General features: G+C 38.6%; 1 protein-coding gene across 2 annotated transcripts in view; it reads right to left on the reverse strand.

Annotated features, from left to right (window-relative positions):
- Positions 1-22,254, reverse strand: part of LOC140483029 (proteasome activator complex subunit 4-like) — a 196,808-nt gene that overhangs the window by 97,196 nt on the left and 77,358 nt on the right. For both annotated transcript variants that reach the window (XM_072580909.1, XM_072580910.1), the window contains 12 exons: positions 21,109-21,173; positions 16,902-17,052; positions 15,981-16,079; positions 15,252-15,321; positions 12,804-12,871; positions 12,148-12,363; positions 11,795-11,952; positions 7,125-7,220; positions 4,881-4,936; positions 4,095-4,151; positions 3,411-3,466; positions 2,916-3,014 (listed from right to left, as the gene is read on the reverse strand). In XM_072580909.1, the coding sequence (XP_072437010.1) occupies positions 2,916-3,014; positions 3,411-3,466; positions 4,095-4,151; positions 4,881-4,936; positions 7,125-7,220; positions 11,795-11,952; positions 12,148-12,363; positions 12,804-12,871; positions 15,252-15,321; positions 15,981-16,079; positions 16,902-17,052; positions 21,109-21,173 (1,191 nt within the window). The remainder of the gene's footprint in view (positions 1-2,915; positions 3,015-3,410; positions 3,467-4,094; positions 4,152-4,880; positions 4,937-7,124; positions 7,221-11,794; positions 11,953-12,147; positions 12,364-12,803; positions 12,872-15,251; positions 15,322-15,980; positions 16,080-16,901; positions 17,053-21,108; positions 21,174-22,254) is intronic.

A 22,254-nucleotide genomic window follows, 5' to 3' on the forward strand; every position in this document is an offset into this window, starting at 1 on the left:
AAACTCACTCTCCATGGATGCTGCCTGACCCGCTATGATCTCCAGTATTTCTTGTTCACTCCAGAATCTTGTACATTTCAACTCAAGATCACAACTTATTCTTTTGAATACCAGAAAATATAGACATAATTCTCTCAGCCTCTCATCACAGAGAAACACCATCAACCCAGGGCTTCATTTTGTGAACCTTCACTGTATGCCTCCAATGCAAGTATATTTTTCTTAAATGTGGAACCCAAAAGCGTTCACAATATTCCTGATGTAATCTCACCAAAAATCTTTGGAAAAGGACATGGAAGATATAGAATGTAGGGAAATAGATGGTGACATGTTGCAAAATGTCCAGATTACAGAGGAGAAAGTGCTGCATGTCTTGAAACACAAAAGTTGATAAATCCCCATGACGTGATCAGGTGTACCCTAGAACTCTGTGGGAAGCTAGGAAAGTGATTGCTGGGCCTCTTACTGTGATATTTGTATCATCGATAGTCACAGGTGAGGTGCCAGAAGACCTGGAGGCTGGTTAACTTGGTGCCACTGTTTAAGAAAGGTGGTAAGGACAAGTCAAGGAACTACAGACCAGTGAGTCTGATGTTGGTGGTGGGCAGGTTGGTGGAGGGAATCCTGAGGGACAGGATGAACATGTATTTGGAAAGGCAAGGACTGATTAGGGATAGTCAACATGGCTGTGTGCGTGGGAAATCATGTCTCACAAACTTGATTGAGTTTTTTGAAGAAACAAAGAGGATTGATGAGGTCAGAGCAGTAGATGTGATCTATATGGACTTCAGTAAGGTGTTTGACAAGGTTCCCCATGGGAGACTGGTTAGCAAGGATAGATCTCATGGAATACAGGGACAATAGCCATTTGGATACAGAACTGGCTCAAAGGTAGAAAACAGAGGGTGGTGTGGAGGGTTGTTTTTCAGGCTGGAGGCCTGTGACCAGTGGAGTGTCACAATGATCTGTGCTGGGTCCACTACCTCTTGTCATTTATATATATGATTTGGATGTGAGCATAAGAGGATCAGTTAGTAAGTTTGCACATGACACCAAAATTGGAGGCGTCGTGGACAGCAAAGAAGTTTACCTCAGATTACAATGGGATCTTGATCAGATGGGCCAATGGGCTGAGAAGTGGCAGATGGAGTTTAATTTAGATAAATGCAAGGTGCTGCATTTTGAGAAAGCAAACCTGAGCAGGACTAATACACTTAATGATCAGGTCTAGGAAGTGTTGCTGAACAAAGAGACCTTGGAGTGCAGGTTCACAGATCTTCGAAAGTAGAGTATCAGGTAGATAGGATAGTGAAGGAGGCATTTGGTATGTTTTCCCTTATGTGTCAGAGCATTGAGTACAAGAGTTGGGAGGTCATGTTGCGCTGTACAGGACATTGGTTAGGCCACTGTTGGAATATTGCATGCAATTCTGGTCTCTTTCCTATCGGAAAGATTTTGTAAAACTTGAAAGGGTTCAGAAAGGATTTACAAGGATGTTGCCAGGGTTGGATGATTTGAGCTATAGGGAGAGTTTGAATACGTTGGGGCTGTTTTCCCTGAAGCGTCAAAAGCTCAGGGGTGACCTTATAGAGGTTTACAAAATCAAAATCATGAGGGGCATGAATAGGATAAAAAAACTAAAGTCTTTTCCCTGGGGTGGGGGAGTCCAGAACTAGAGGGCATAGGTTTAAGGGTGAGAGGGGAAGTTATAAAAGAGACCTAAGGGTCAATCTTTTCACTCAGAGGGGTGGTACGTGTATGGAATGAGCTTCCTGCACATGTACACCCAAATCTAACAATACTTCTAAGCTTCACACATTTATGACCAAGTACCTTCACATTTCCCTACCTTATAACCTATCTGCTGTCTTTGTTGTCCAGTCACTTAATCTGACTGCGTCTCATTGCAGCCTCTGTGTGTCGTGCCAACATCCCATTTTTTCACCTAACTTTGTATCATCAGCATGTGGATACATTTCTTTACAATCTACATTACTGTTTAAGTGTAAGTAGCTGAGGCCTAACCAATGGCCTGACACACCATTAATCACTGCCTGCCAACTTTAAAATATCCAGTTTAGCCCACTCTCTACTTACTCTCTGATAATATGTTACCTACAACTCCATGAACTCTTTTCTTGCTGACTAACTGTTTGTGCTGCACCATATCAAATGCCTTTTGTACAGATACAAATACTGCATCAGCTGACTCCCTTTATCTAACTTAGCAGCTCTGTTCTCAAAGGACTCTCACAAATTTGTCAATCAAATTTTCCTTCAATAAAACCATGTTGACTTATTCTAATCATGCTGTTTTTCTCAGAACATAGTTAAAACTTCCTTAATAGATTCAGCTTAGTCCAGTTAAAAAAATTCATATTTACTAATACAAATTAAAATAGAAAGAGCAGGCAATGTGATGCAGCTGCAGCAGGTAGCAACTGGTGGATACCAATAAAATTCAGAGTGATGACATTTGCTCCTGGGATGGTGGGACTGTTCTATCAAAGGATTGAGAATTCAGATGCGACCTCATTGAAAATAACAAAATATGTACAGGGTCAGAGAGGGCAGATGCAAACAAAATTTTTCCTCTGCCTGTGGAGTCAAGAATGAGGGCACATAATTTAAAATAAGGGGATGCCATCTAGGTCAGAGATGAAGAGAAATATTCTTACTCAGAAGATTTATGAATTTTTATAATTCTCTACTCGAGTGCATTGTGGAAGTTCACTTTTGAGTATTTTAAAGTAGAGTTAATATATTTCTGATTACTAATAATGTCAAAAGGTTATGGGGATTATCACTACAATTGTATTAAGTGGCAGAGTAGGCTCAATGGCTTACTCTCATTCTAGAGTTCCTAAATACTCATATTGGAAGAAACAGAGGGTTTGCAACAATGTCATTCTTACCCTGTTCTCCATGGATTTTTTCACAAGGTTAAAGCTTTTCCACCTAGAGTCAAACTCATGCTTATAAGAACCACGAAACTGCAGCAAATCTCCCATGATCTGAAATTAACAGCATAATTATGTTTTAAAAATAGTAACAAGATGCAGCAATCCCCTTTCTTTTGAAAGTAGTGATTCATAAAACCACAGCTGCGATCCACCATCACATGGCCATTTTTCATTCAGTGAGCCTCACTGGTGAAAAACAGAAGACTATTTAGGTGTGCAGCATACTTTCTATGGGAAATGTGACTGGACACAAAATACAAGGAAACTAATCTCCCCTTCCCCAATTTAAAGGTATTGAGACTAATTATAGCAATTTTGAGATCAATTAAGTCATCAGGTGTAAACATACCACCTCCTAGGATGGCTCAATTCCAAAGTGATTCATGCTCGCAACTGAACTGTCATGACATCAAATGTATAATTTTAAAATGCTGCTTCCATTCTCACCTTAATTATTACGAATAAAGACTTAGTGTCATCTTCAGAGTTATCTAACATGTAGTCTAAAACGATAGAAAAAAGTTATATTTTCAGTGTTTCATTCATGAATTACATTTGCATGCGCTAACTTGTATTTGCAATAACTACATCTTCAGCAAAATTGTTTCACTACATCTATAGCATTAACATATATTCCACATTAGGAAGTGTTTCCCACATGTATCTTATCCTCAACGGTCAGCAAATCTAAACCATCCAGTTGATATACATACAAAAATTAAACAATGAAAGAAACAGCATAAAATACAGTATTTACATTTCTTGGTAAAATAAGTCAACAGCTTTAAACTGACCCCATCTAGTGACAGATGTCGTTCAGTGCATAGAGTAGCTGACATCAAGATAACCTGGACCAACCAACTTTTGCCATGAGATGGAGCCCAGGACTTCAGATGAAGTGATTCCATTAAACCATTACCTTGGGGGATGATTTGTGGGTGGGAAGAACAGACAGTACTTCAATCTGGACTTTGCCAACAGGGAAGAATTAGGACGCATTGTGTAAAGCCTGCTGAGGACAGGATTCAGGGTTTGATTCTTTTTCTATTTTCCAATTTCCTTGCATTCCGCTAAATACCAGATAATAATCATTAAAACGAAACAAAAGTTTTCCTTCTTCATGATACTTACGTAATAGTTTTCTTATTACTTGAGCAATTACCTCCCTGTAGTTTTCTCTTGAAGTATCTAACAACCAGAAATTACAGGGCAAGTCAAAAGATGATTCCAGAGTTTATACAATCAGGAATTTTAAAAATCAAAGATTTTGTTTGGCTGGGATACAATTCAAATCAAAATGAGCAAAACACATTCATTTTGTTTAGTACAGCAAGTGTAAATTTGGAGCCAAATTACACCAGACTCCTTGCACATAGATAATCGCAAATGGGAAGAATCCCATCCTCTGAGCTACCAAAGGTTTACAGCACAGGAAAACTACACAACACATTGGTGTCTGTGCATCTTTCTATAAATACTTTTTTGCCAGTGGGTATATATGAACCGATGCCTCTTCTTCCTACAATGTGCAAGTCTCAGAGGAACAATTCCAAACCACCCTAAATTTACTTACTAATTAATATTGTATGAATACATTTTTTAAAAATAAAGCCAATTCTTATCGTGCAAAATCATTAAATGAACTAATAAAAAGAACTTAAGCCATTTTTAATCTCTCCATGAAGCAATTATTTTCTAATAGATGTCACTGTTAACTGAACTTCGACATATTCACATTTACAATGGGCAAAATGAAGATCATCAATGGAACTCTGACATTAAAAAGGTGTAATTTTACTCCTGTATTATTTTCTTAGAAGTTTTAAATGAAGCATTTCTAAATATGGAATTTAAGGAATAATTCATATTTGGAGTCAGGAAAATAAAAACTAATGTACATCTATTTCTACAACATACCATAGTTAATACCAGTGCAGAGTTTGGTCTCTTCCAAAGACATCAAAGTTGGAGCCCTGCAAAAAAAATTGCAACCCTTAAAAATAGGTAAGGTGCAGTGTCACATTCAAATTAAACATCCAATATAAAAGTACATTTCATATACACTGAAAATACATATATCATATTTGGGAAACCAAGGATAGAATCAAACATTACCATTATTCATTCACTACACAAAGTGTAATGAACATTATTTAAAAACTGCATTGTAATTTGCTGATTTTCCATACCATTCCATCACATCAATTGTTCACTGTAAACAGCTGTTTTCCAGCCTGAAGTGCAATATTTTTCAGGAATAAACACTAAAGTTGGCACTTTAACAAAAATATTTTTGATCATCAAACGACCTCTGCTAAATACCAGATAATAATCATTAAAACAAAACAAAAGGCAATAATGTAATTTTAAAATAAAATACACAACAATCCCAGTGAGTAAGATACTGAAGCCAGTTTCCATCCAGAGGGAAAACAAAGTGGAGGGTGCATCTCAAGGAATGTGAGGAATAACTCTATGTTAATGTTGAAATCTGTTTCAATGCACAGTATCAAATCATACTTTCACCCATTTCGTCATATCTCCATGTGAGAAATATTGAAAACATGGTACTTATAGTTAGAGACAGTGTGAAAAATTTAGCTTTGGGAAGAGCATTCTCTTGTTTTTTTTTAAAAATGACTGTTTAAAATTTGCCAAAAATGCCACCATATTCAGTGATGAGTTAAAGATAGGGTACCTTTCGTCATTATTATTGAATGCTTAGTGTTGTTTCCTGGTCTTTTCAGGAAAGATGAATGGCATATTGTTCAATTTTTGTCATTTTATCTGGGTTATATATGAACCCATCTGCTATGGATCAGACCAGACACCTCAAAGTTATATTAAAGAGATAGCCTAGATGCTAACTTTTTCTTATTTCAAAAGGTAAATGTAAGGTGTTGTGGTCCAGATGCAATTCAATTGGTCAAACTACTTGACATGACGCAAAACACAATTTATTCAATCACTATAATTAAAATACAACAAGCGAAATGGTGGGGGGGGGGGGGGGGGGGGGGGAAGAAAGAATCTTGGAATAATTAAGTTCTTGTAAAACTGGATACAGTAACTATTACTAATTAACTGTTTCAATATAGTAACATCCCATAAACACACACGTGGCAAACTGTCTCATGTACAATCCTATCAGGAAGAAAAGGGACACAAGCAGTAGCACCCCAGAAAAAGAATGTAGTAGCTGGGAAAGATTCACTACCTTTCAACCCTGCTGAGGTGCCAGCAACAACTGCTTAAAGATTACTAAACATTCTGAACCATTGAGAGCTTGACCTCATCCACTCAGTGTTTTTATTGTTCCAACTTTAAAAGACCTAAAGGCCTCTCAAATTGTTTTATCTTCTCAGCCTGCTCGTCACTTGTCCCCAACCTCTCTCAAAAAAAGGACAAAACAGTCCTCAGCCACAGGATAGTCACACACTCAGTACCTTTTATGTACTTGCTATGGCAGTCAACCTTGGAAACAGGAATATACCATTCAACACCTTCAATTTAAATTACCCAATTTTACTCAATATCCTTCCCTAAAAGAGATGTGACCTCTATCTTTAAAAATTCAACTCAGTCCATCACTCTTTGAATGCAGAGTTTCAGATTTCCATAAGTAAAGGCTCTTCTGAATTATACTCCAAAATTACTTTAAGATTAGACCACCTTAGAAACAGCTTTGAGGAATTATGAATAATAATTAAACGAGAAGGATAGCAGGATATTCAATCTCTTGAGCATGTTCCACCATCTAAATAGATGACCAATTATTTGTACATTAACTCCATCCATCCACATCAATTCAGTAATCCTCAACACCACAGCACAAGATCTATCAATCCCAGTTTTGAAATGTAGTTAACATCAGCTGGTCGCCTTGTGTGTGAGAAAAGGGCTGCGGGAATGAGTACTCCAGACTTACATTACATTGAGTGAAGAATTGTAATCTGACCTCATTCTTGAATAGCCTAACAAACATCAATGGCATGTCTCTTCAGCGTGACTCTCCCATTAGAAGTGTTCAAACAGGACCTGTTCAGGGGTACCTTTAAATTACCTGTACTGATACCTCCAATATTTCACCTATGCTGATAGGATTTTCAGAATAAATACTTTTAAATGAAATTATTTATGTCATGCACTAATTTTGCTTACAAGCCACGAATGGGGTCTCCTCCCAAGAAAGGCAACAGGCTCCCTGAGCCCATCAGGCAGTTCTGCACGATACACAAACTTTGATGTACATCATCTCTGTTAGAAATAAAAGACAACAAATATTTTTTTCCAGAATTTCTAAATTATTTGCCTTTAAAATTATACGAGCTTGAAGCATGATTTGGCACACATCTGTTTAAGCATAAAATATGGTATTCTTTTGAATATGGTATTCTACCTGTTCTTAAGAGCATTTTTAAACTCAGTTTACATGCAGAGTTTTTCATGAGGATAACTGTTGATTAAAAACTAATGAGAGAGATTGCAGCAGCTTGGGCCAAACTAATCCTTTTCAGAACCTTTCTTAAACAAGGCAACAATCAAAATATCAATAAATAAATGGTTTTAATTTCTTTTTCCAGTAAAAGAGTAAATTACAATAACTGAATGCAGTTGTAATCCAGCTATTGTTTTGCAAAGAATTTTCTGAATCTGTGATGTAGGTTCATAACACGTTATCAGTTCTAAAGTGGAGAAATTATGTTTGACTAAGCTGGTTTTCTATTTCTAAAACTGTCTTTCCATTCTTAATGCAGACAGTATAGTTTCACTTCAGATTTGTTCTAATAGTGGGGTGTCTGAAGTTTGTTGATAAATACATTTTTTTAATGCGATGTTACAGCCTTACAAAAAAAAAGTTTGAGATGAACAGCTCGGTGCATTAGGAACAAGAGCAGAAGAGCGAACAAAAGGTGCTATAACCTAACAATAAGGTGCCCCGTAACAGGAAGACAGACGAAAAAACAAATTCATTTGGAATGACAGTGTGTACAGGTTAGTCAGAGCCAAAAAGGTGTTGTTCATTTACCAGGGCTAAAGAAAAAGTGGCATAGGAGAAAACTGCTTGAAGATGATGATATGGAAAATCCATGTGTTTGGTCTGAAAGTATATAAAAGTCATTAAGAAGAAAGCTTCAGAAACCAGGGTTGCACCAACTGATAAAGGACTTTAAAGTAGAAGCAGGGTGAGGTTGGAGTATGTGTGAGGCTGGTGTTGAAGATGAATCTTTTATTTCTGATATTTGCAGTAAGATTGTTTCAAAAGAGTCTTGCAGAGTGTAGAACGGTCTTGCGTTGCTTCCATTTTGTGTGCAATGAACTTTGATATTATCTGTTAAAGGCACAGTGGCAGTCTCTTATCAATATATTTAGTAACTGACCACCATGGCAAACAAATCGCAGGAATTAAATTTATAGTCAATCAAGCCAGGTTTCAGTTTGGGATCAAACTTGTCCAGTATAGACATTGTTATCCTCAGAAAATAATGTAAAAGTACTACAAACAACAAAAACATCATATGAGTGATCTTAGAAAGTCAAGTGTTGAAGATATAAAATTCAATTACACGTAAGTTTTAAAGGTATCGGTTAATTCTACAGAGACAATAGTGTGATTATTTTTTTCTGCATTTCATTGGCTAGATTTTGTGTCTACCATCAAAGCAATGGTGTTTGCCACTGGCCTTGAAGAAAGCTAAAGTCAGTCTGCAAGTTGCAAGTCTATTTGTATGGAAGTCTGAATACAATGCAGAACAAACAAAGCAGCTACAAGTGCAGGGAATATTTATATGTCTGGACTTAGCAAGGAATTCCTCTAATTCTCAGATGATTGAGAGGAGCACAGCAAAGGTAATTAGCAAAGGTGTTTTCCTTAAGGTGGGGGAGTTCAAAACTAGGTGGCTTTTTTTTAACATGAGAGAAGATCTTTCTTCTTATTGACCATTATGTACTTTCAGACCAAACACATGGATTTTCTATATCGTCATGTTTAAGCAGTTTGCTTCTATGCCATTTTTTCATTCGCCCTGATGTCTATGGAGCCTGCTAAATCAACAGTACCTTTTGGCTCTGACTAACCAGTATGCACTGCCACTCTAAATGAATTAGTTTATTCCTCTATCTTCCTGTCATGGGGCACCTTATTGAAAAGGATGAGAGGTGACATTCTTACACAGTGTGGCTAATGTATGGAATAACTGCCAGAGGAAATGATGGATACAAGTACAGTTACAACATTTAAAAGACGTTTGGATAAGTACTTGAACAGGAAAGATTTGGAGGGATATGGGCCAAACACAGGCAAGAGTTACTAGTTTAGTTTGGGACATCTGGTCAACACGGACTACAGGGTAACCTCAATTATCCAAATGACACAGGCGAGGAGTATTTTGTTTTGATAATCGACATTCGGATAACACAGTTTACCCAAGCATTGGGACCTTGAGATCTTGTTCGGATAATCTTAATTCGGATAATCAATGTTTGGATAACCGAGGTTGTTCTGTAGCTAGACCAAAGGGCCTGTCCCCATGTCCTATGACTCATAACTAGAAGCTGAGAAGTGGCAGATGGAGTTTAATTCAGGTAAATGAGAGGTGCTGCATTTTGGGAAAGCAAATCTTTGCAGGACTTATATGCTTAATGGTAAGGTCCGAGGGAGTGCCCATGAACAAAGATTCCTTGGGAGTGCAGGTTCATAGCTCCTTGAAGGTGGAGTCGCAGGTAGATAGGATAGTGAAGGCGGCATTTGGTATGCTTTCCTTTATTGGTCAGACTATTGAGTACAGGAGTTGAGGGGTCATGTTGTGGCTGTACAGGAAATTGGTTAGGCCACTGTTAGAATATTGCATGCAATTCTGGTCTCCTTCCTACTGGAAAGATGTTGTGAAACTTGAAAGGGTTCAGAAATGATTTACAAGGATGTTGCCAGGGTTGGAGGATCTGAGCTATAGGGAGTGGCTGAACAGGTTGAGGCTGTTTTCTCTGGAGCGTCGGAGGCTGAGGGGTGACCTTATAGAGGTTTACAAAATTGTGAGGGGCACAGATAAGGTAAATAGGCAAAGTCTTTTCCTTGGGTTGGGGAGTCCAGAACTAGAGGGCATAGGTTTAGGGTGAGAGGGGAGAAATATAAAAGAGACCTAAGAGGCAACGCAGAAGGTGGTACGTGTATGGAATGAGCTGCTAGAGGAAGTTGTGGAGGCTGGTACAATTGCAACATTTAAGAGACATTTGGATGGTTATAATAATAAGGAGGGTTCAGAGGGATATGGTCCGGGTGCTGACAGGTGGGACTAGATTGGGTTAGGATATCTGGTCGGCATGGATGGGTTGGACCGAAGGGGTCTGTTCCCATCCTGTATATCTCTATGACTCTATGAGGGCATATGTAGGGTAAATAGACAAGGTCAAAATTAGAGTAGTTCTGGAAAAGCACAGCAGGTCAGGAAGCATCTGAGCAGGAAAATCAACGTTTTGGGTAAAAGCCTGGGAGCCTCAGGGGTGATGAGATAAATGGGGGGGGGGGGGGGGGGGGGTTGGACTGGGGAGAAGGTGCAATAGGTAGATGGAGGTGGGGGTGAAGGTGATAGGTCAGTCAGGTGGGTGGAGCAGATAGGTGGGAAGGAAGGTTGACAGGTGGGACAGGTCATGAGGACTGTGCTCAGCTGGAAGGTTGGAACTGGGGTAAGGTGGGTGGAGGGGAAATGAGGAAACTGGAAGTCTACATTGATGCTATGGGATTGAAGGGTCCTGAGACGGAAGGTGAGACATTCTTCCTCCAGGCATCAGGTGGTAAGGGAGTGACAGTGGAGGCTATCCTGGACCTGCATGTCCTCAGCAGAGTGGAAGGGGGAGTTGTAGTATTTGGCCATGGGGCAGTGGGATTGATTGGTACAGGTGTCCTAGAGATGTTCTCTGAAGCGCTCTGCCAGAAGTCACACAGTCTCCCCAATATAGAGGAGACCGCATTGGGAGCAACGGATACAATAAATGACGTGTGGAAGTGCAGGTGAAACTTTGGTGGATATGGAAGGCTCCTTTGTCCCTTGGACAAAGGTGAGCGGGGAGGTATGGGTGCAGGTTTTGCAATTCCTGTGGTGGCAGGGGAAGGTGGGTTGTTTTGAGTAGGCAGGGGTGGACCTGACCAGGTAGTCGCAGAGGGAACAGTTTTTGCAGATAGTGGACAGGGGTGGGGAGGGAAATATATCCCTGGTGGTGGGATCTGTTTGGAGGTGGCTGAAATGTCGGTGGATAATGCTATTTATGCGGAGGTTGGTGGGGGTGGAAGCTGAGGCCAGGTCTTTCCCTTGGGGTGGGGGAGCCCAGAACTCGAGTGACACCTGGTCTCATCTTTAGGGAACGAGGGGAAAGATTTAAAAGGGACCTAAGGGATACCTTTTAATGCACAGGGTGGTGCATGACTGGATTGAGCTGCCAAAGGAAGTGGAGGAGGCTGGTACAATTACAACATTGAAAAAAAGCCTTCTGGATGGGTGGATGAATAGGAAGGATTTGGAGGAATATGGGCCAAGTGCAGGCAAATGGGACTAGATTAATTTAGGATATCTGGTCAGTATGGATGAGTTGGACTGAAGGGTCTGTTTGTGTTATACATCTCTATGACTTTGACTCTAGTCCAAGTAACTTCCATGCTAACTACAAAATCCTATATTACTTTGCCCAGTTTGGAATAACTTTAGCAAAAGAATGTGAAATGTCCATTTTTAAAGTATTATTTTACTGCAGCCATCCATCTCTTTCCCTCCCACCTAACCCTTCCATTCCCAAGCTGCTCTCAAAAGATTGTCATTGTCACGGATCTGACAACAAACCTTGACATTTCTATATCTCCACCGGCATATTGCTGCAGCTTGCGCAGCTCTGGCTGAAGAAAGTTGTCCAACAGATAGTATGCAAAGTTGATCTCCTCGGGAGAAGCCACATGCCACTGAATTCCTAACTTCCACAGGTCTCCAGGTCTTCCCCAATCCTACAAACATGTTTTGGTGAAAGGGAGAGATGGAGTGATAAAATGTACATTGTTTAAATTCAATGACTTAGTAAAGACATTCAAATTGATCAACAATACAATACATATATGCAATGTTGTATTTTGCTGTGGCATAATCAAAAATAAAACTAGATGGATACATCTTTATCATATTTTTAAATTATGCATGTATACCTTAATTGGCAAGTACTCTGTGAAAGCTTTATCAAAACCACCTGGCACACTGCAGTACTCTGTCGGATAGATTAGTGTAGTTGAACGAAGTAGATGATGCAACAGGTTTCCAGCGAGAATATATCCCTGCTTACATTTCAGGTGCAGTGTTCTTTGTAGAATCTTTATAAGTTGGTCCTTGTAAGGTAGCAACTTATCACCATCGACACGTGTTATCTGAAAAAAGTAACCGTCTATCTTGAAGCCATGTAAATTCAAAATGACTTTTTTTTTTAAATTAAAGTTAAGAACATTTAACTAATATTTATGCTTTTGACTATGTTCTCTTCCATTTTGGTTCCAAGTTACCCAGATAGCTAGTCTTGATATACTCATCACATGATAGAACATCTGGTAATACTAAATTATAACACATAATGGGAGCCCAAGTTCAGTTCCTACATTTTCAGAACTCAACATTATAAAAGGGAGTTAACAAAAAAGTCCAAACAAAGTGTCAGATGGGGGGCTCTAAAACAAAACAAACCAAAAGAGAGAAGCAAAAAAAAAAAAATTTTTTTAATACTGTCATGGATGTAACACGGGACAATTACCATTATCTTCTCGGAGGTAAGTTTCTTCACCTCTCCAGGTTATGATTCATTTTTAATATTTACCTCTGATAACAGTTGGAGATTCCAAAGCAGTTCCTTATCTAACTCCTGTTCCTGTAACACGTCATCATCTACAAAGAACAAAAATGTGTTACATGTTTCATATCTTATAAAGCCCCATCCCAAACAACAGATTTACATTCAATCAAACTCCCAAGGCAGATGAGAAAAGCAATGTGATAAGATTTTGACCATCTTTCCAGGAAAAAAAGCCCTTTAATTTCTCCAACAGGTGGTCCAAGTTCTTAAGATTTTGTTCTGCTTCCATCATCAATGCAAGGAGGTGCAGTTCAAGAATGCATGTATGTCATTTCTCATTTCAAGAATGCATGTATGTCTTCACACCACATATCTCAATAGCGATTTGCATCTGACTACTTCTAGCAGTCCTGTTAGCCTGTCAATGCCCTCTTAGCCTTCTAGCATATTGTAAGCTGTTATGAGACCTCAACTTATGCCAGATAATTTTTCAGTTATCTTTTTACTCCCACGTGCAGACTTCAGGTGAAAAGCAACAGTCTCACCAGACACTACCAAACGAGTACACATATCTTTACACTCTAGAAAACAGCCATGCACCCTTATCTTTTGTTTTCTAGCCTCAAACCAATTTTGTGTCATATTTTCCCTAATTCCACAGTCCAAACTAGATCTTTGCTAGAGACAGCACGGAGGCACAGTGGTTAGCACTGCTGCCTCACAGCGCCAGAGACCCGGGTTCAATTCCTGCCTCAAGCAACTGTCTGTGTGGAGTTTGCACATTCTCCCAGTGTCTGGATGAGTTTCCTCCGGGTGCTTCGGTTTCCTCCCACGGTCCAAAAATGTGCAGGTTAGATGCATTGACCATGCTAAAATTGCCCGCAGTGTTAGGTGAAGGGGTAAGTGTAGGGGAATGGGTCTGGGTGGGTTGCCCTTCGGAGGATCGGTATGGACTTGTTGGGCCGAACGGCCTGTTTCCACACTAAGTAATCTAATCTAACCTAAATCTCTCTCTTGATTGCTTGGAAAAGCATCTAAAAGCTAAAGAACCAAACCCACACCACTTTTTCACATGTCCTTTCTGTACATTTTTCTCAGAAATTTGATGTCGTTTGGGCACAGCCTTCCATTTATGAAACAATGTTGAAAAACTTGGATCGATTCAGATACCAGATATCAACAGACCAGGTACAATCATATTTACACGTATGTAAACATATTTGGTATCACATCCTTCCATTCTGAAATTTGTTGCCATAATATATTAGCCACTCCAGTTTCTAATCATGTGCTGCTGCCCAGGGTATATGGTAGCACAAACCTTACAGATCAGACAGTTGGAAGAAACAAAATTCGAGTGCACAATCTAATGGACATGACCTAACATTGTGGCATACTTATTTTAGAAAGAGAGACACAGCTGACGATTTATTCTGATATCACATGCTTAATAGAGGACACCTCACCTGGTATTTAAGCACCTGTCAACTATTTTTTAAGAAAAAAGTCTTTAAATCATGTGGATGCTAGAAAACAGAAAATGCTGGGAAAACTCAGCAGGTCTGGCAGCATCTGTGATGAAAAAGCAGAGTTAATATTTTGGGTGCAGTGATGCTTCTTCAGAAAGCTTTAAGGAGAGCCACTGGAACAGAAATGTTAACTATGTTTTCTCTCTAAAGATGCTGCTAGACCTGCTGAATTTTCCCAGCAATTTCTGATTTTGTTGCTTTAAAGATTTATTTGGTTCCCTGGACAATACATTGATCAGACTAATCTTTAACTTACTCAGAGAGAGGTACTTTTTCATTTAAAAAAGGTCCGGTTTTGGACAAAGGAAGTCCATTCTTAGAGCAATAAGAAATTGCTGAAAATAATTAGAAATTCTGATGTATATAGGAAACTGAGCTTTGTGTAGCCAAAATTAAGTCAAATGGATTGGTGTCCTTCCACAACATCCATTATCATTGCAATACTTAGAAAGTTCAGCTCTTTAAACTTAGAGGGTTCGGCATTTACTTATACAGTGGAGCATACTAAAGTTTTAAATCAATGTGAACAAAACACAAGTAACTATAAAAATAAAAACAAATAAGTAAAAGGGATGGCAAGACAGCAAAAATAATTTTAAACTATAATGTTAAGACTAGAAATGACACCCAGTCTGATATTGAACAACTTTAATAATTCAATTTAAGGACTTAGTACTGTCATCACAATATGAACTGAAGTTTTGAGAACATTGAAAAACAAGGAGTGGAATGGTTTGGTCCTACCAGGTTTGGAATAGTTAATATTAGAATAATGATGCCTCGTACAACTTGCACTGAAAACTCAGCGTAATCTTTATCCAGCATCCTCTTTCCAAATATAAATTCGTTCTGAACAACTTCTCAGCAATCCATGGTACACGTTCAAGTTCATACTTACCACATAATTAGTGTCATCGACTTGTAGTAAAACGTTAATACTTACTGATGGTTAGTTGGGCTATTACATTGCAGCAATGTGGTACAAATCGCTTTAGAGCGGCTGCGGGACGACACTAGAAAGTAAATAAGAAAATTAACTGCATTTCAGAGATGTCAAAGCAGGTGTTTTTTATTGCAGTTTTTAAGTGCAGTTAATACAAACATTCAGTATTTCTCCAGACTCTCATATAGGCAATTCAATCTTATTCCAGTAAAAGCAGACCATTTTGCAAACTTTCATAAATATTACAGACAGCTGCTACAATGATGCATCATTTGTCTAAATGGAACAATTACAAAGGCCATCCAGGTCTTCCACGACACCACCATTTCAACAGCACAATGTTTTTCTAGATAAAGTGAATTTTACTTAGGTGCAGCAGTCATTATTGCAGTCAAAATCATACAGTATATTTTCAGACAAATGGTACAGAGGCACTCTTACAAAGCTGGATCAGGATTATAACAACAGCTTTCGTTAATGCCAACAGATAGCAAGAAATCGAGTAACTATTAGCTTGTACAATTGAATGATTGATACCCCATTTCCCTCCTGGAGTAGATGCATGACCATGTCATAAAGCAGGCTTGTCAATCAGAAACTGATGCAAAGCGCTGCATTTTCAAAAAAAAACATGTTGCACTGTATGAAGGTGACCATAATTTAAATGATTTCTAAGTGAAATCAATTTGCAATCCCTTATCTATTACAACAATTCTAATAATTACAAACCTTAGAAGCTGCCCGACACATGTCTGCCACCATTCTGCCAGCAACACGGGTTTCAAAAATATTGGTTGTAGCAAAGTTAAACACCTTATCCAAAGCAACCTACAATTAAATAGGATAAACCAATTACAACATTAGATATGCTGTTTTGCTAAAACAAGTTCTCTTTTCCTTTGTTACCTTCTACTCTTCCAGAAAGTATGATAAAGAACCAGCATGGTTTTAAGAAAACTAGCATAGTTTCACTGAGTGTTCTTGCTGATTTGTGCATAAAATGCTCAGATTATCTCACACTGGCATATTCTAACTTTACATTTATAGTTAATCAAAACTAATGGTCATAAATACTGTAATAAACTGGAGAGCATTTGGGACATTAAAAACATCTCTATGTTGGTGTCACTTGGGCAAAAACAGGCAGGTGATTAATGAAACCAACGTCACCTCAATCCTTTCTGTTGAGCATGACCTTTCATTTCAATGAGGCACTAACTTATTTGGCAATTGTTGACAAGAACTAGTGCACAAACCATGCTCCCAACTTCAAATACTCAATCCAGTGCCTTTGCTTTTTTTGCCAATTGCAAAACACATTCAGATCGTAATTAGAATTTTTGAAATTAGAGAGTAATTTAATGAAGGCCTTGAGGGTGCAAGCATCACATAAAATACAGATTTTCCAACCACATAGAACTAAGTTTATTTCTGTAACAAAACTAAATTTACATTTTAACTAATAAGTTTTGTTGCTAAATAGCATTGAAACTAGATATCTAGTTGTTGCTTCAGAGATAATCTTCTGCATTAAGGACAGCAAGAGAAACAAAGCTCTGGGTGAAAGCAAAACTTTTAGAAACCACAATACAACACTTCCTTCTAATAGATTTACAGATAACTAACTAGGTAGGATTGGAATCAATATACCAGAAAAATCTCTTTGGAGCACTGTGTGAGAACTGTACTAAAAGTTGAAGAGAGTCCCAATTCCACCAAGCTTTCCAAATGAGTCATCTTCTCAGTTTCTGTCTCTTCTCTTGTTTGTTCCAGTGTACTAATTTCAATCAAAGCAAAACATCTAAACCCAAACAAAACAGATGTAAGTACACTAAAGTATTCAGCCATTCAATTCTCTATACACTGAAGAAAATGAATCTTTTGGTTAATCACTCCAGTAGAAAAACAGCTCAAATGGAGTTTAATCAAATCAAAATTGTATGACTGAGAGTTGGAAACTACGGAAACATGATACAGTAAAAACAAAAACTGCAACAGACAGATGATACTTATCCTTAATTATTTAGAAACATGGAAAGTGACTTCATACAATGAATCTCAGAATTCCTACAGTGCAGAAAAAGGCCATTTGGTCCTCCTAAGAGCATCCCATCCATACCCAGCATGCTACCCTATTCCCATAACCTCACATTACCATGGCTCACCACCTATCCTGCACATCAATGGACACAGATAATTTAGCATGGCCAATCCACCTAAACTGCATGTTTGGACAGTGGTACGAACCCATTAGAAACCCACACAGATACAGGGAAATTGTGTAAACGCCACACACAGGCAGTTGCACACGCTACCCAGTGAGCCATCGTGCCACCCTATTTTGTGAGGCAGTGATTCTCATGCAGAGGGTCACTGAATACTAAAGTATGTTGACTTTAGGGATAAGTTCATAAAGGATCACCAAACATGAAATGTTAACTTCTCGCTCCTTGCTTGACAGTTGCTGTCAGATTTTAAAGTAGTATGCTGTTTTTATTACATATCCATTGGCCTTTGCTCCATCTGCTTAAAATATTTGAATAAATCAGGATAAGCCTGATTATCTGTATAGTAACATATTCCTATCCAAGAAACTGTTTTGACTTTAAGTGACAACCCACTTGGACTTTGTTTTTATTAATTTGTGAGTAAAAGAGTTTCTGGCTAGCCAGTATTTATTGTCCATCCCTAGTTGCCTTGTGAAGGTGGTAGTGAACTGCCTTGTTGAACTGCTTCAATCCATGTGTTCTAAGTAGACCCACCATGCCATGACAGAGGGAATTCCAGTAGTTTGATCCAACAACAGTGAAGAAACAGCAATATACTTTCAAATCAGGATGGTGAGTGACTTGGAAGGAACTTGCAGGTGGTGTTCCCATGTATGTGCAGCCCATGTCCTTTGAGATGATTGTGGGTTCGGAAATTGTTTTCCAAGGATCTTTGAATTTCTTCTAGACACGCTGCCAATACGGAGCAAGGGAGTGGATGCTTATGCATGTGATGCCAATTAAGTGACCCGTTTGGCCCTAGATGGTGTCAAATTTCTTGAGTGTATTGGCAGCTCCAATCATCCTGGCAAGAGGGGAGGATTCCATTAAATTTCTCACTGATGCCTTAAAAATGGTGGACAAGCTTTGGGAACTCAGGTGGTGAGTTACTCACTAAGTATTCCTAGCCTCTAATCTGCTTCTGTAGCCATTATGTTTATGTGGTGAATCCAGTTGAGTTTCTGACCAATAGTTGATTGGGGGGGGGCGGAAGAATTCAGTGATGAATATACCATTGAATGTCAAGGAGTGCTGGTTAGATTGTCTCTTATTGGAGATGGTCATTTCCTATCATTTGTGTGGCACAAATGTTACTTGTCATTGGTCAACCCAAGTCTGGATATTGTCCAAACCTTGATGCATTTGAACACTGACTGCTTCAATATCTGGGTCATCATGAATAGTGGTGAGCATTGTGTAATTATCAATGACTATTTCCACATCTGACCTTATGAAGGAGAAAGGTCGTTGATGAAGCAGCCGAACATGATTGGACCAAACACACTACTCCTATAGAGATGTCCTGGAACGGAAATGACTGACCTCCAACCACCTTCCTAAGTTCTAGGTATGACTCCAGCCAGTGGAGAGTTTGCCCCTGACATCCAGTGATTCTTGTTTTGCTAGGACTCCTTGATGCCACACTCAGTCAAATGCAGCTTTGGTGCCAAATGCTATCACTCTTAGCTCCCCTCCAGAATTCAGCTCTTTTGTCCATGCTTGAACCAAGGCTGTCATGAGGTCAGGAGCCAAGTGGCCCTGCAGGAATCCAAACTTTGGTCACTAAGAACTGTCGACGTCACCTGCTATCACTTTACTGATGATGGCCTACAAACTCAGTGAATATGCTTCCAACAGTACATGAAAAGCTGCTAAATAAGAAAGAAATTAATCAAAAACAATTAGCACTCATTAGAAGAGTTCAGTGTTGAAGAAGAACTGAGTGACATCAGACACCTGCACCACTGCTATTGCTAATTTAAATAAATGACAAGTTCATAAACTTTATGGCTCAGCAGTTGCAAATAAACAGTGCTAAAAGTCTACAACCTGTGGCAATGAAAACAAATGTCCTCTCATGTGTCAAACATTTCTGGCCAGTTTTACATTCTCTGCCATCTGCCTAGGAAAATCAGTGTTGCTTCCTTAACAACCCAAAGATTTCCATATATTGCTGAGTTTGCACATTCAGAACTGATTCGAAGAAAATTACATCGAGCAACCAGTAGAGAATTAAACACAATGAATGTCAGTTGCATAAACTAATATTTATTTGAGTTAAAAGGTATGGAGTTTCCCAAATCAAGCAGGTTTAGAATGACAACAACTACTTAGGGTAGAATCATAATATTTCCTGGGGGAAGGTAATTCGGAACAAGGAGACAATACCTTAAAATTAGGACTTGGCCATTTGGGACAAAATGCATCCTTCTGAATATGCAGGACAGCAAAAATCTGAAATACTCTTCATCCAAAAGGTTATGGAGTATCTAAGTGACTAAGCATCAAAGCTAAAATCAATAGTATTTTTGTGAAATATGGTATCAAGCGAAATACGGTAAGTCACTGAGATGTACGTTTGATCATGATATAATGGAATAGACTTGAGGGGTTACATGATCTATTCCGGAGTTTCTTGTTTATTTTATTAGTTTACTAACAGTTACTTACACAGTTCATTCTGAAATCATGAACTTAACATCAATTTCCTTATCATTCAGTATTACACATACAGCTACATTTAACATGATTATGTTTGTGTTCATGGTTACTTCAGAGGATATTTCTTTTCATTGCCACAGATTGTAGGCTTTTTGCAACTGCTGAGCCACTGTGTTTATCTGTTTGTAATTATAATTGAGATAGCAGACGGATCACTCATTATCCAACCTACCCAATTGCCCAAGACTAATAGAAGTCTATCAATTCATTAAAATGATTTCATCTCTGATTTTGCTTATACAAACATGAAAAACAGCAATGGTTTAAGATGGTAATTCACCACCACCTCCTCAAGGCCAATAAAGGATAATAAATGCTGAACTTGGCAAAGATACTAAAGTTAAAAAAAAAGCACTGTGCAATTTAGATTTGTTCAGAAAATTGATAAAATAGTCAGCAAGAATGGTCATTTGACTTTACACAATATCTGAAAAATTAATGCATAACGTAGAAAATGCTACCATCATCTAATCTAATTGGCAATTGATTCACATTTGAAAAGCTCATTTTTGTGAATATGCAAATTCAGATGCATCCTCTTCCTGTTTCAATTGCTGTGACTAATTATGTGTGCATCTGAGTTGATAATGTCTCCTTCAGGGGAGGGACCACTTTGATAAAAAAAACCAGTTGGCACATCAATGCAATTTGTTTATTCCAAAGGAATATAAAAAATAATTTAGCTTAATTTCCATGTTATGATAAACTGGAACTGCGTAAATTGTGGTCCATGGCGAAAGGAGGGCTCTAATTCTTTTTTTTTCCCTACTTTATACTGAAAACAACTGTAATGTTGACTTGTAACTTTTTTATTTTTCTACATTGTACCTAAGATGGCACCAGAAATGGTGACTTTATACATTTTTCACTGTACTCCTGCATCCCTATTCTTGAGTAAACATGACAGTAAACTTAATTTTAATTCTATTTGCTTGCATATGTTGACATTTATAGTTGTTAAATCTGAAAAAGATATTTGTCAGACTTTTAGGAAGGAGTTTATAAATTTGCTACCAATCTAATTTAAAATTTATTTAACAAACAATTTGTGAACTGTTACTATAATGATTCATAAATCTTAGATGTACCTGTCCATAAACTGAAGAACAAAATCTTCAAATTCAGCTGTGGCTGAGCAAAGCTCCCTCTCTACCTAAAACAGAAGAAAATGTATGCCATTTCAGGTAAAAACATAAATTAGAAAGATTTTATAAACACAGTTCAAGCAGAATCACAACAGAACAAAGTAGCCCACTTGAGTGGCACCCCGCCAAACACCTTCAACATTTGCACTCTGCACCTCTGTTGTATGTTGGCAGCAATGTACATCACTGGCTGTTCCACTCACTCCTGCTCCTTCCAAACCTGTGACTTCTGCTTGGAAAGACAAGGTCAGATGGATGAGAACAACGCAACCTGTATGTTCTACTCCAAGCCATATTCTATCCAGAGTTGAAAGTATACTGGTGGTTCTTCACTGTCACTAAGTCAAAATCCTGGAACTCCCTCCTAACAACATTGTGGCTTTGATCAACCACCAAGGACAATGGCTGATCAAGAAGGTATATCAATTACATTCAAGGTTAGGGATGGGCAACAGTGCTGGCCTAGCTAGTGAAACCCACATCCCACGAATGAACTAAGATTTTTTTTCATATTAAGATTTTTGTGTCCCCTCACTCTCACTTTATACCCATTTTCCTTCTTGAAAGGGTTGATTTTTTTGCTAGGGGACAGTTTTATTGGGTCAGGGAAAACAGTTGTCCCAGTCAAAATGTAATTCTTTGGCAGGGAATTTTACACTGCATTGACATCCCATACTTCTACTCAAGCCCACAACTAATGAGGAGAACCACATCTTGCTTCAACTTGATCAGTGGTCAGTTAAATGACTTATACAAAACCCACCATTCCCAGTCATATGGTCAGCTGCTCACTGCTCCCAGCAATACTGTTGTGACTGTATTCAGTCCCCAGTGGAGATGACTGCAGAAGTCAAACACCAAGGCAAGTTGGAGGTGCGTCAGAGAATTTTCAGGTCTAGGCTAGACAAATGGAAACAAGTGGCCCATGCAAAGCTGGCTACCCAAAACCATTCACATGCAAAAATGGAACAGGGGCTGAGGGTATTTGCATTATGCCCAATTTTACACCATCAACCAACTGTAACTCACACCCAGGGAAATGCAAAATTCAGCCCTTGCGCAAAAGGTAGAAGAGTGCTTGTCTGTAAG

Source organism: Chiloscyllium punctatum, chromosome 11 (assembly GCF_047496795.1).
Source record: "Chiloscyllium punctatum isolate Juve2018m chromosome 11, sChiPun1.3, whole genome shotgun sequence".
Classification (NCBI taxonomy): Eukaryota; Metazoa; Chordata; class Chondrichthyes; order Orectolobiformes; family Hemiscylliidae; genus Chiloscyllium; species Chiloscyllium punctatum.